Here is a 13,157-nt window from a genome sequence, read left to right on the forward strand (position 1 = left end):
GGAGAGGTTTTTGCTATAGGGCACGTGTGCTCGCCAGAAAGAGAGAGACAGAAAGACAGAAAGCAAGAAATCACCACCCCCCCCAGGGCAGAAGGCCACGCCGCAATCCCTTCTCCTCCATTCTCCTCTCGGGATCTTGGGCATGCACACACATGCACCCCGCGTTAGTTTAAGCCACCAGGTCCGGGGCTCAAACCGCGGTTGACTACATGGGAGTTCAGTGACAGCCATTACGCTAACAGCTGGTCCCATAAATGCTCCTTTTTAACAGTGTCTTTATGACTACTTAATCCCAGGTAGTTTCTCCATATCCTATAAAAACTTGTTTTTCTTTCATCCTAGCATGATTTGAAATTTATATTCATAGACATGTAGCTTCTTTACTTTTTATAAGTTTAATATCATGCATTTTGTTTGTTTGTTTTTGTGTTTCATGAACAAGAAAAATAAAGTGAGAGAAAGACAAAGACAGAGGCATATCACTCCAATAGGATCTTGACACCATGTTCCACCCCCAGCTTCATCCTGCCCCAGATTGTGGTCACACATGTGCTTGATATACTCAGGAAAATTTCCAAATGTGAACCCAGAATCTCCCCCTGTGGGGCAGCTTAACAGAGCACTGTGTTTTACTGCTACACCACTGACTGCCCCTCTTCTGGTTTAATACCTTGTTGCTCCCTGGACTCCAAATTTCTCCATAAAAGGACATTATTAATTGGCGTATGATTGAATGCCTCAGGTCTCACAGAATGCCTAGCACAGGTATGATCATAACAAATACTTAGATTAGCAAATACACAACTGTTGGAAAAAAGGAAGGACACGTGAAACAATGAAAACTTGGAGACAATCTCTATTAGAATTATGAAATCATATAACATTATTATTATTCCATAACTCATCATCAGCCACTTGAAGGTCTGGGAGAGTGTTACTTCAGAATACTTAATTTGATCTTACCAAAGTAGAATTTTGAAACACTGAAGAGCTTTAGGAATTTTTTTTGCAATTTAAGGAAAACCCAGCCTGATCAATAGAATTATTGTTTCAAAGGGATTGTTCTTTGTTTTAAAATAAGGAAACACTGTATTCTTACAATGTCTTTCATCATCAAAGCTCTCACTAGTATTAATTAATCCACAAAATAATATCTGGCTCCAAAAGGTAGACTCTGTGACTTAAAGTTTATCTGCAAAAGCCTGCTTTTCCCCCAAGCCATGGCAACTTCCTGGGCTCTGTCCTCCAAATCCTCCTAGCTCAGGAGGTAGCAGATGATTCTCTAAAACCTGCCACAGGCTTTTGACTCCTGCAGGGTTATCCATACACATGTCTTATATGCTTTTGATGAAAATAAAGAAGATAAAGATTTAACATGTTTTCTTTAACATTCATTTCTTGAATATATCTTTAAGGGAAAAAGAGAAAATGCCCTGAAAACAACTAGGTCTCTTGATTAGTTATAATATGGGATATACAAGATTAGGAAGCAAATACATGCTAGTACATTTGATATTTCTGTTGAGAATTGTTGCTGCATTATAGCACTTGTTAAGCAACCAAGTCTCAAAAAACAATTTTAACCTCATTTGCTGAAAGCCTAGAGTTGCATATTATGTGGCATAAAAGATGCCACCTGTCAGTGAACTGGTTAATTTCTACAAGGATATTTTCTACTCCAATTGGAAATGTTTTTTGGCCAATGTATGTATTCAAAAGAAATGCATTATTCATCCTTTCTTTCTCAGAGAGAGAGATTTTTTCTATAGGGCATGTGCACTTGTGTGAGAGACAGAGAAACAGAGGGACAGAAGGTGAGAAATAATTTCCCAGGGGAGATGACCATGCCATAATCCCTTCTCTTCCATTCTCCTCTCAGGATCTTTGGTACACCGGCATACATGCCCAGTGTAAGGTATAAGTCAGGACTTAAACCACGGTTGACTAGGTTAGAGTCTAGCAACATAACCATTAACTATCTACTGGTCCATATTATTCTTCCTTTTAACCACATTGATCACATTCTACTTTATTGAAGGGAACTTTAATAAGAGATGAAGCATGGTCCCCAGGGAGGACCATCCATGATGGCTGATTTTATTTTATAAAGTGAAGCCTTTGGGCCAGCAGGTAGCATGGATTCAAGTAGCTGATTCTCACGTGGCCAGCTAAACGGTTTGAACAGCTTGCAAACTATGCTGAGCACCTGTATCCCAAAATGCCAAGAAGAAAATAGAGAAGAAATTGCAACATGTGCATCCTCTCTGGAGGTTGCTTTCTCACTTCTCCTTTCTCTCTCTGTTTTTCACCAGCAAGCACATACATACCCTATAGCACACTAAATGATAAAATTTAAATTTTTAAAAAATGTTGATCTAACAGGATATTTTTACAAGTTATGCCTACAGCTAAAGTCTCTCATGATTCCTGAGAAGTATTTGGGAGAGTACTATGAATGTGAGAGATAAATAAACAGAGATTTTTGCAGTATAATGTTTTAGAAATTAATACCTGTAAGGGTCCCTGTGATTAAAAAAAATGAATAATCACACCAACTTAAGCTAGTTTATCAAATTTCTAAAGTGTTTCCATGTGTACTATTTATATATGATAGCTCATCCTGGTAGTATTACCCAGGAATACTACTGCAAGAAAGTTGGGCTATGGAAGCAATACTCAGGCAGAGTGGAAGTAACAAATGTGGGGAACATGAGAGTAAGGGACATGCCAGAGCTGTGGGAAAAGTATGTGATCCAGGTAAAAAGAATAGAGAGTTATGTTAGTTGGTTATAAAGACAGCTTTATAGACTCTTAAACAATTCAAGTCTTGGTGTAAATGGTAATGGATAATTTAAAATTACTCAGATTCATTGTCTGGGGAATTGGCATTCTTTTACCATCACTCATCATAATGGATAATTTATAAGTAAAAGTTTGGGGAAAGGTAGCATTTCTATCTTTAAAATAATGTCAAATAAAATATTCAGCCCAAGTTTATATTAATAGATATAGGTTGAAATTTACATGTGTTCACAGAAAGTTTAACAAGTACTCAGAGAGAGAATCCAAGGAATCCCAAGACAAGACCTGGAAATTAACTGATCAGTAACTGCAAAAATTTGTAGAGCTGATGTGTGTGTGTGTGGTGTGTGTGTCACAGAGAGAGATACAGAGACAGAGAAAGGGAGAAAATAGTGAGCAGAAAAATATATACTTGCACAGAGAAAAAGATTTGGAGAGATTGCATGCTAAAAAACTTAGAAGGCCATTGTTTTGGTTGCTGTTTTGCAGTGCTTCACAATGCCACCTTGAAGAGAAGTCCATGTGATAAGGAGCTGACAGAAACCTCTGGTCAATACTCCTAGAGAAACAGAATCCTGCAACAACCACGTCAGTAAGCTTGAAACAAACCTTCCTCAGTCAAATCTAGAGCTGTGACCCTACTTCTGGCTGACATCTTGATTGGCACCTTTTGAAAGACTGAGCTAGAGGATCCTGGTAAGCCATGCCCAGAGTCATGACCCACAGAAACACAAGACAATAACATGTGCCATTTTTAAGTTACTGAGTGTTGGTGTGATTTATTTTGGATCAGTAGATTTAGAATATGATATAAAAAAGTCACTCACCAATTGTTCCAATGGAGGAATGACATCTTTCAAGACATGCTGCGAATGATTCCTTCTATGGCGGGGTATCTGCAAATATATTATTATTGTATGTTATTAACTATTTTCCTTATTATACCATCATTTAGTAAGAGGGTGCATTAGAATCCATATTCAGAGTTAATGAAGATGAATGGAATTGTTATAATGCTTAGTGTATGTTTTGAACGTTGACTAACTTGAAGTGTACTAAAAGTGACTGGCTGTACGACTATCCATATGCTGGTGTTACCAGGCAAACTTGCACCCCTTCCATCAAACAGCTGAGACTATTGTGTTTGAATATGTACCTAGGCACACCTTTATGTCTGCTTCAACTAAAATGTAATACAGATGTTCCAATATATTACTTACAAAGTTAGAGCACAAAAATGTCACGTACTTTCCCCTTGTTCTCTGTGAATACGCACTTTTGAAAACAGTTACCATGTTTGGGGAAGCCCAAATCACCCTAGGCAGAGTGACAACCGAGAGAAAAGTGCCTTCATTTTTCTGACTAGTACACTAGGTAAGGTTCTGATAGACAGTTGAGAGACTTAACCACCAATTACTTGAGAATCAAAAGCTCTTGATAACTCTGTCCCAGCCATTTTATTACTTCCAGCCTTCGTGCATCCCAGTTATGGTTCTGAACACTGTGTAGTAGAGACTCACTATTCCTGATATAATTTATCTGAGATCTAGGTAGACTCCAGGAGTAATAAAATCATCCTTTTACATCTCTATGTTGCAGAGTAATTTGTAATTCAGCAAAAGTAACTGGAACACAATATTTCATATTGAAACACCTTGTATTTCTGGTTTCTGAGGTAACCTCAGTGTTTTCAGAATCAATGTGCTACTAATTTTCATTTCTTATATAGTACAAATGTGTTTAAATGCACAAAAAGCTTCTAGTAAGTGCTTTTAAAATAAATTTTAAAAGTCTTCTTTTTCCTGAGGAAGCATCATGAACATTTTCTATAATAAAACAAAAGTAGAAAGAGAAAGAATTTATAATTAAATCTTGTACTCCTTGACAACTTAACCAGAAGATTTCATTTATATTATATCACATTTAGCAGAGAGAGGAGGGAGGACAGAGAAAGAGAGAAGAGTATGAGGAATTAAATAAAGCAGACCTGAGTGCTATATCTGGAAAAGGACTTCATTGTCTTTGGCTCTGGTTACTGGCACATGTAACTGACCGAAGAAATTAGATCAAGGTCTATGAAGATTTTCAGGGAATCATATTACCAAAAAAGAACCCAGAAAAATTGCCTAAAACATCCATAACTCTATATATTCCTCTCTACAGAAACTAGATTATGAAGGAAGTGCAAATTCAGGTAGATCCTTCTCCTCAGTGTCCATATCAGTTGTCTTCATGGAGGATAATGGAGAAAAAGTAACCTTGAGAAATCAAAGCCAGAGACCCTGGAGAACATGGACATAGGAAATTCTCCCAAAAAAAGAGAGCCAGAGATTGTCTCTACTGCCAGGCATGGATCTCACGGGACCTGCCCAGCAGGATTTAATGATCATTTTGGCCTGTGACTACTGGCTGTTTACCAATTTTTTTCTTTTACACATGAGAGGAGGTTTTTATTTGTGATTTCCTGTTACTAAGTTCTTGCTCCATCATTTCTATTGGATATGGAAGGTTGAAATGGAGCAGAGAGCTTGTATTCCTAAATCATTTAACTCTTTGGGAGAGACCCTGACTTTATGAGTAGTTCCTGAGGTTCTGAATTTGAGTTTGATGAAGTAACTGGAGGGAACTTTTGGATGTCTCTTCCAGGGAGGTGGATGGATAGATTGCTGAGCATAGGCAGACAGATGTAAATTGATATATGGTAAAGGGAAGGGAGGATGAACAGCTTGCTGACAGCTCATCAATATTCTATCTTCACTTTTCTCAGCACATACATTTCTCTGGGTGCTATATTTCTCAGCCTGCTTTGCAAGGAGTGGCCATGTGTCTAGTTCATACCAATGGAATGTGAGCAGAAACAACACAAACCAATACAAAGCTAAGACTATTGACCAGTGAATGTGTCTTTGTCTATTACTGTGTTATTAAACAGAAATATCTGACACTGGGTGATTTATAAAAAATAATTTCTTTGGTTCATAATTCTGGAGGATGGAGAGTCCAACAGTGTGGAGCTTGCATCAGGCTAACCTCTGGTGCTACTCACAACATGACTGACAGCAGAAGAGAGGCAGACATGCACATGCCGAAGGAAAGGAAACTGAATTTCCACTGTCTCTGTTGGTCTCTCTAACTCACCCAGAAGATTGCATGATTGCCCAAGTAGATTTCATCTCTTAACGTTTTCATCATCTCCCAAAACCATTATACTAGGCACCAAGCTTCCAAAATGTGAACCGCTGGGGAACAAACCATTATCCAAACCATAGCAGAGTGCTTCTGTTGCATATTTTCTCTTTCTTTGTATACTGGCTGGGGATAAACATCAAGCAATGTTCTATAGAAGGTTAAAGATACAAGATAGAGGAAACCAGCAGTTAGCATAATGGCTATGTCGCTGGACTCCCACGTAGTAGACCGCGGTTCGTGTCCCGGACCCGGTGGCTTAAAACTCACGCCGGGCGCGTGTGCGTGCATGCCCAAGATCTCGAGAGGAGAATGGAGGAGAAGGGATTGCGGCATGACCATCCCCCCCTGGGGGGTGATTTCTCGCTTTCTGTCTCTATGTCTCTCTCTGTCTGTCTGGTGAGCCACGTGCCCTACAGTGAAAATCTCTCAAAAAAAAAAAAAAAGATACAAGATAGAAGGAGTTTGGGTCCAAAGTTAAAGATACAAGATGGAAAGAATTTTTTTTTGAGAGGTTTGTTCGCTATAGGGTGCATGCACTCGCCAGACAGAGAGAAAGAGAGACATAGAGACAGAAAGAGAGAAATCACCCCCGAGGGGGGATGGTCAGGCCACAATTCCTTCTCCTCCATTCTCCTCTCGGGATCTTGGGCATGCACACACGCACCCGGCATGAGTTTTAAGCCACCGGGTCCGGGACGCGGGAGTCCAGCGACATAACCATTGCGCTAACTGCTGGTTCCCTAGATGGAAGGAATTTTGATCTTGAATCACCATGTGGAGAAAGCCACACATAAGCCAGGAAAGCTCACTTTGTTATCTTTCATAATCTTTTTTATTTGGGGATAATTTCATACTTAGAATACTTAGAGAAGAGTTGTAGAAATAGTTCCTGCAGAAAACTTCTTTGTAATTACTATGTGAGTGAGAAATAAATATCTCTTTCTTGGAACCATCAGATATTTTAGATGAATTTATGGCTGTTAGCATTAGCCTAATAGCACCATAGTTGGTGCTCAGTTAATGTTAAAAGACCTTATGCATAAGGAAACGGATAGCAGAACTGTTAGTCAATGAGACTAATGCTAGAAATCCAAACTGCACAGCTGTTATCCACTATTATTTCAGCTTCTTTCCAGCAGTTTGAGAGTGAATGCATAGGACCAGGAATTCACTTTATATTGCTATACATTTGGAATGTACTACTCTTAACTTCTACTCATTATATTACGATTTATACTCTTCACTGAAAATGTAACATATATGTCTTATATTCCACTTACGGAGGTGGGAACCTTTTTAGATGAGGAAGTTTACTTGTTCTATTCCCTGAAACCTAACTAAATTTCCAGTCTTGGGGTAAAAGTTGTTCTCTTGGCCAGTAAACTATCTCCACCTCTAAGTGTTAGAGAGAGTAGTAGCGAGTAAATTTTCTGCAACATTGATGAATCGGCACCTGGCCAAACACCTGTGGCAGCCGCACCATTCCATTTATGGCCAAGTCCATGACCTTTTTTGCCCTTTCACTATTAGATTTTCATGAGTAAATTGGCCCACCATCCTCTAATTATTTTGTCCCACTCACCTAAAAAGCTTTCCTCTAAGATGATATTTCAAAAGGTATGTACATACTACCAGGGGCCTTAGAGATTCTTTTACCAGGTGAATGTTTAACTTTTTCTTCCTTTATTCATGAGAGAGTACCTACATGAGAGAGAGAGAGAGAGCGAGAGAGACCCGTCACAAGGAAGGCCTGGTCATACCATGATCCCCTTCTAGTTTTCCAATGTGTCTCATCTCGGGTACTTGCGCATGTGCCTGGGGTGTTTCAGGCAGACTGGGTTGGGATATAAACCACAGTTGCCATGTGGGATCAGTCTGGCTTCTCTTTAGCAGCACGTTATCTGTGCACCATTAGCTGAGCCCTTCGTGTTTTCACTTAATTATTTTTTTCAAAATCTTAGGGTGTAGTAGAAAAATAGATCACCTCAAAGCCATTTACTAGGAACCCAAATACATTTTGCCTTAAAATAAAGGTATTTAAGTATAAATAATATAATAATTAAATGGGTAATAGGTAGGGTGAACTATGGACAAAATGCACAAATACAGGTAAGTGAATGACTGAAGTTTATGAAAGAAATTTTAATGTGAATAAATCAGAACAGAAACAACTATTTTCTGAACACATACTTATTTCAGTATTTAAGAGTTCCATTAGATCTATGATATAAACAAGAATTCAACTGGAAAAAAAACAATATAGCAACAACCCTATCAGCTAACACTTATTGAGTGATTACTCTTTGTTAGGCCTTATCTATGTATTTTACATATATTAGCATATTTAATTTTCACTCAAACTTTAAGAGGTTAATAGTGTTACCCTTTGATGAATGTGGGAATATAGGCTCAGACAGTGTAAGTAACTGAAAAAATCTATAGCTTGTAAAAGGTGTAGGTGTTATTTTAACTCAGAACTAAGCCCAAACTATTACACTTTATTGCTTTCTTCAGCAGTTTTAAGGTGTGTATATTGAAGCAGTAACTCCTGGGGAACTACAAAGCTGGGCCCTTGTGTGTGCATAAGAGGATAATTCTAAGGTAGCAATTTGGAGAGAGTCAAACATCATTTTGTACACATTTATATGGGAAGCCAGAAATCAGGTCTCAAATCTGTTATGAATCATCTTAATATTTCTTTAGGGGAAGTAATATTGCTGATCATTCCTAAATCAATAAGCTAGCCAATCTATCATGTTCAACCAAGTTATGAAGATGTTGGAAAAGAGAACTTTCATCACCTGTCTTTTGCTTTACTACTCTGCTCAGTGAAACATTGGGAAAGGAAATATATTATTATTCCAAATCAGATTATGCTGACTAAGACTTATGATTTAAGAAATTCTGGATCCAAAATGACTTTATTGCCTCTCATGGATATCAGGGAAAGTTAGGACATTACATGCTGTTTTTACATGATACTGAGTGGAAATAAAAACAATAAAGTTGGGGTCAGTCAAAATCTTATAAAGTTAGTTTGAAGTGAAAAAAGACTCTAAAACCATAGTATAAATAACAGAAAATTGTATAGTACTTATATAACTATTTATAAATAGCATATTGTTACTTGATAATTTTACAAATTATTATGTTATAACTTCTTGAGTAATATAATAGCTTAAGAAGTTAGATTTCCTTATGAACCATTCATTTTTAGCCAAACATGTCATGTTTAAGACAGATATGTAATTTCTAATAGTTGCTCAAAACACACTTGTTTATGTCATAAAATATCTCTCCTACTACTTTTGCAAAGAAAGTACTTCATTGTGGAAAGTTTTATTCCTTCTAACTCCAAAACTTTTACACATGTCAGATATTTTGGAAAAACCCTACATTTTATTCTGCAAATTGCTTCTAGATAAGTTTTGGAATGTTAGTAACAGTAGCCTCCATTGCTGGATCTTCAGTACTTTTCACTTTTGAATTGTTAATTATTGAATTTCGAAAGCATGGATAACAGTAAAAATATTAGCAGTAGCTTAATACAACTTCATTTTCATCAATTATTTTCTCTCTTAATTACAGAGGCAGTTCTTCTCAGAAAGCTTTAAAGTATTTGATGCCTATCTTCTTCTCTTTGGGTTGTAAATGTTTTAAAATGGTATGTAAGTGGACATGTGTGTGTATCTACCATGTATTAGATGTTCATAGCTTTATTTATTTTACTAGTTCTTATATGCGTCAATTATAAAATATTGTTTCAATATCATCTTCTTATTTTCATTTAGAAATTTCTCTGGTTGATTTGCTAAGAATGTCACTTAGAGGGCTGGTCCTATGGCTTAGTGGTTAAGGGAGCCAGATCCCACATAGCTGACCTTAGAATTCTGGCCCTAGTGGCTTGAAAAACATCCTAGGCGTGTGTACATACATATCCCAAATCCCAATGGAATGGAGAAAGGAAGGAGAAGGAATTGTGGCATGACTATGCCCCATGCGGGGTAGTGCTTTCTCCCTCTCCTACTCTCTTTGGTTCTCTGTCTCTTAAGTCTGTCCCTTTCTCCCTGGTTGGTACATTCTGGCCAAAAAAAAGTCACTTAAGATTTTCTTTAGAAGTGATATGGTTGTACCCTAAATTATCTTTTTTCTGGGAGATTTTTTGCTATACAGCCCTCACCAGAGAGACAGACAGAAAGCGAGAAGTCAAGCCCAAGGGGATGGCCATGCCATGATCCCTTCTCCTTCATTCTCCCAGAAGTTTGGGCACACATGCACATGTGCCTGGTGTGAGTTTTTGCACTCCCAATTCTCGGACTCAAACCACGGTTGACTGTGTGTGAGACCAGCGACATAACAGCTATGTCTTCTGTTGGTCCCTTAAATTGTCTTTCTAACATATCACTCTGCATCTTAAGTGAGCCTTTCTAGTAAGTACCTGGATTGATAGTAACGCTTCCTTCAGGGAGAAACAAGAATGACAGACTCTTTTCTTTCTGTCTTTTTGTTATTGTTGTTCTCCTTTCTTTCACATGCTTTTTTACAATGATGTCATCTTCCTATTGAATAATCATATCCTGTAAATAGGAATGGTTTGTGGCTACCATTGAAAAAAACATGAAATGTAAATGTTTTCTGACTTGAATTCTTTTGGACTGAATCACATTAATTTACTAAAACACTTTTATATCAAATCTGTGTCTTTCCTTCTTTATCACCATCTACCACTTTCTTCCTTACATTCCTACTCTCTCTTCCAGGTACTCGAGCTTTCTAATAGTGCAAAGCAATGTGGGGAAATAAAGTATACAGAATGCGTAATGCATATTTTCCTTTAAATTCCTTTTTGTTCTTATTAGAATATGCATCATAATTAAGTTTTTCAGAATCTTTTCCCTTAAAAAGAAAAAGTTAAAAAGTCACTTTTTCAAACTGTCTTCAGATTTCCTTCCATTCCCTTTTCATTTTTATCTATTTAAAGAATATGAAACTGATGGGTGGGATTAGTACGTGATATATTACATACTGTAAAAATAACAGAATTTGGGCATATTATTTTCCTTGTGTAGGAGGGGTCTACTATGAAAGTTATACATAAACATGAAACATTCCACATAGCTCTGATTTTAAATAGATTACCATTTTTGATGAAAGTTTATATCTTGTGGCTTAGAATTGAAATAAAATCACTTGAAGAAAAGCATTAGTTTGTTCCAACATTTTCACAGACATGTACATTTTCTGAGGCATACCTCCCATTAGCAACCTCCCTGGATACTTGGATGAAAAACAGAAATAAATCTGTGGTTAAGTTTAGTTTTTATCTTCACAGTATCTCAAAAGTTTTTTTGGTGTATCCCAATTTTTATGTTCAAATCTTCATTTGTTTTGCCAAATTCTGTTTCTTAAAGCTATTACAATCAGAAATTAAGAAAAGTTCGTAAGGCTTTAGTTGTTCTGGACTGTGGAGATGTGGCCAATATTTGTTATACTCAAAATGATTTAGTTGAATAAACCTCACCCTAAATGATAACTACTTTTCAAAACCATCTGTATATGGTAGCTAAAAGGTTTCAGAGGAAAAAAATATGAAAACTAAGATTCGAGGACTTGACGTTATCAAGCATTTAATCTTCTAATTTTAATTATTTATGAACACATAAAATTCATCCATATCTTACAGTTATTCTAATACCATCTAAATTGATCTCTTGATAGTATATAATAATAGGAGGTAATGACATAAATTTTAAAAATACCAAAATTTGTATGCTTTTTTTCTTATTAATGTATAGTAGATAAATTATTTAACATTTCTAGTTTCCTCCCTCTGCCTGCAATACCATTCAATGACCACAGGGGACATCTTAGAAGCAAATGTCCCTTTTGGAAGCAGGGAGTTTCTCCCTAAGTTTCTTTGGATTGTACATTGTCAATTAGAAATCTGACACTATCTTATTATTCCATTTATCCCACTCCAAAAATGGAAGACATTGGCTCAAAAACCTGGCTGAGAATATATGAGAGTTTATTAACCCTTTTTACATTTGTTGAATAATCTTTGGTGAGCATCTGTGTCAATGTAGGACTCGCTTGGGGTGATACCACATTTTCCTATCTTCCAGGGAGTCAAAGGGAAACATTTTCTGGAAAAATTCTAACTTCTAATGTTCTCCCCTTCTTCATTTAACCCCAAACATATATGCTCCCGTAAGAAGAAAATCAGACTGCCTCACCCCTTCCAACTTCAATAGAAATTAATTCATACACTACGCACATTCTCGTATTTCTTGCCAAATATGATTTTGTTTAGTTCTCTCATATCTTAGTAGGACCTTGTCAGTGGAATGTTTCTCTCCAAGAGTTTTCTCGGACTGAGCGTTGTCATTCAAATGGAACCTGGATATAACATTTTATTCTTCAAATAGACACAAAATAGAATCAATAGAAACAAGAAACACGGAGACACCTGGGCAAAAAACTTTTCTACAGTTCTTCCATGTTAAGTGTATTTACGTATTGCCCAAGATTTTAGTTTACTTTCTATTTTCCTGTGTGTAAGATCTCTATTTTTAGCCAGGAATTTCAAAATCAACATCATGTAAAACTAGACACATAAACATTTTATTCTACTCAAAATATTAGTAATAATATTAGATATGAGGCACTAAGTAATTTGTTAAAGTCACAGGTCTACTGCCTGTGTTAGATGAAGTAACTTACTCTCTTTTATTCCCTGTAATAGAGATATTTACTTTGTTGATATAAACAAAAGGGCATAGTTTAGAAAGTAGATTAAGGGACTATTGGTGGTTAATCTAAAACACATGGGCCAAACTGACATTCTTCTCTTCAATTGCAAGTCAGATGTTATCTTTTAAGGAAAAAGATTCAAGACAACACAAAATAATACCAAGACAATTATCTCACAAATACCTCAAAACAAAGCCAAATAGAAAGAAAGAAACAAACAACTATTGAGGGTCTGAATTATTAAAGTGGTCTACCTATTTTTAATAAGATTAAACAAAACATTGCCAAATCACCATTTGGTTATTCTGGGCAGAAACAACATATATCTAATTTCATGATGCTTAACTGTCTGGAAATTCTAACAAATTAGATTCAGGCTGTATTTTCGGTCTCAAATATAAAATTTTCTTTCA

General features: G+C 36.6%; 1 protein-coding gene across 1 annotated transcript in view; it reads right to left on the reverse strand.

The window, feature by feature from the left end:
* Nucleotides 1-13,157, reverse strand: part of ARHGAP15 (Rho GTPase activating protein 15) — a 721,214-nt gene that overhangs the window by 625,953 nt on the left and 82,104 nt on the right. Inside the window, 1 exon segment of the mRNA XM_006159626.3 lies at nt 3,630-3,698. Coding sequence (XP_006159688.1) covers nt 3,630-3,698 — 69 coding nt within the window.

This window comes from Tupaia chinensis, unplaced genomic scaffold, assembly GCF_000334495.1.
Source record: "Tupaia chinensis unplaced genomic scaffold, TupChi_1.0 Scaffold000638_1, whole genome shotgun sequence".
NCBI lineage: Eukaryota > Metazoa > Chordata > Mammalia > Scandentia > Tupaiidae > Tupaia > Tupaia belangeri.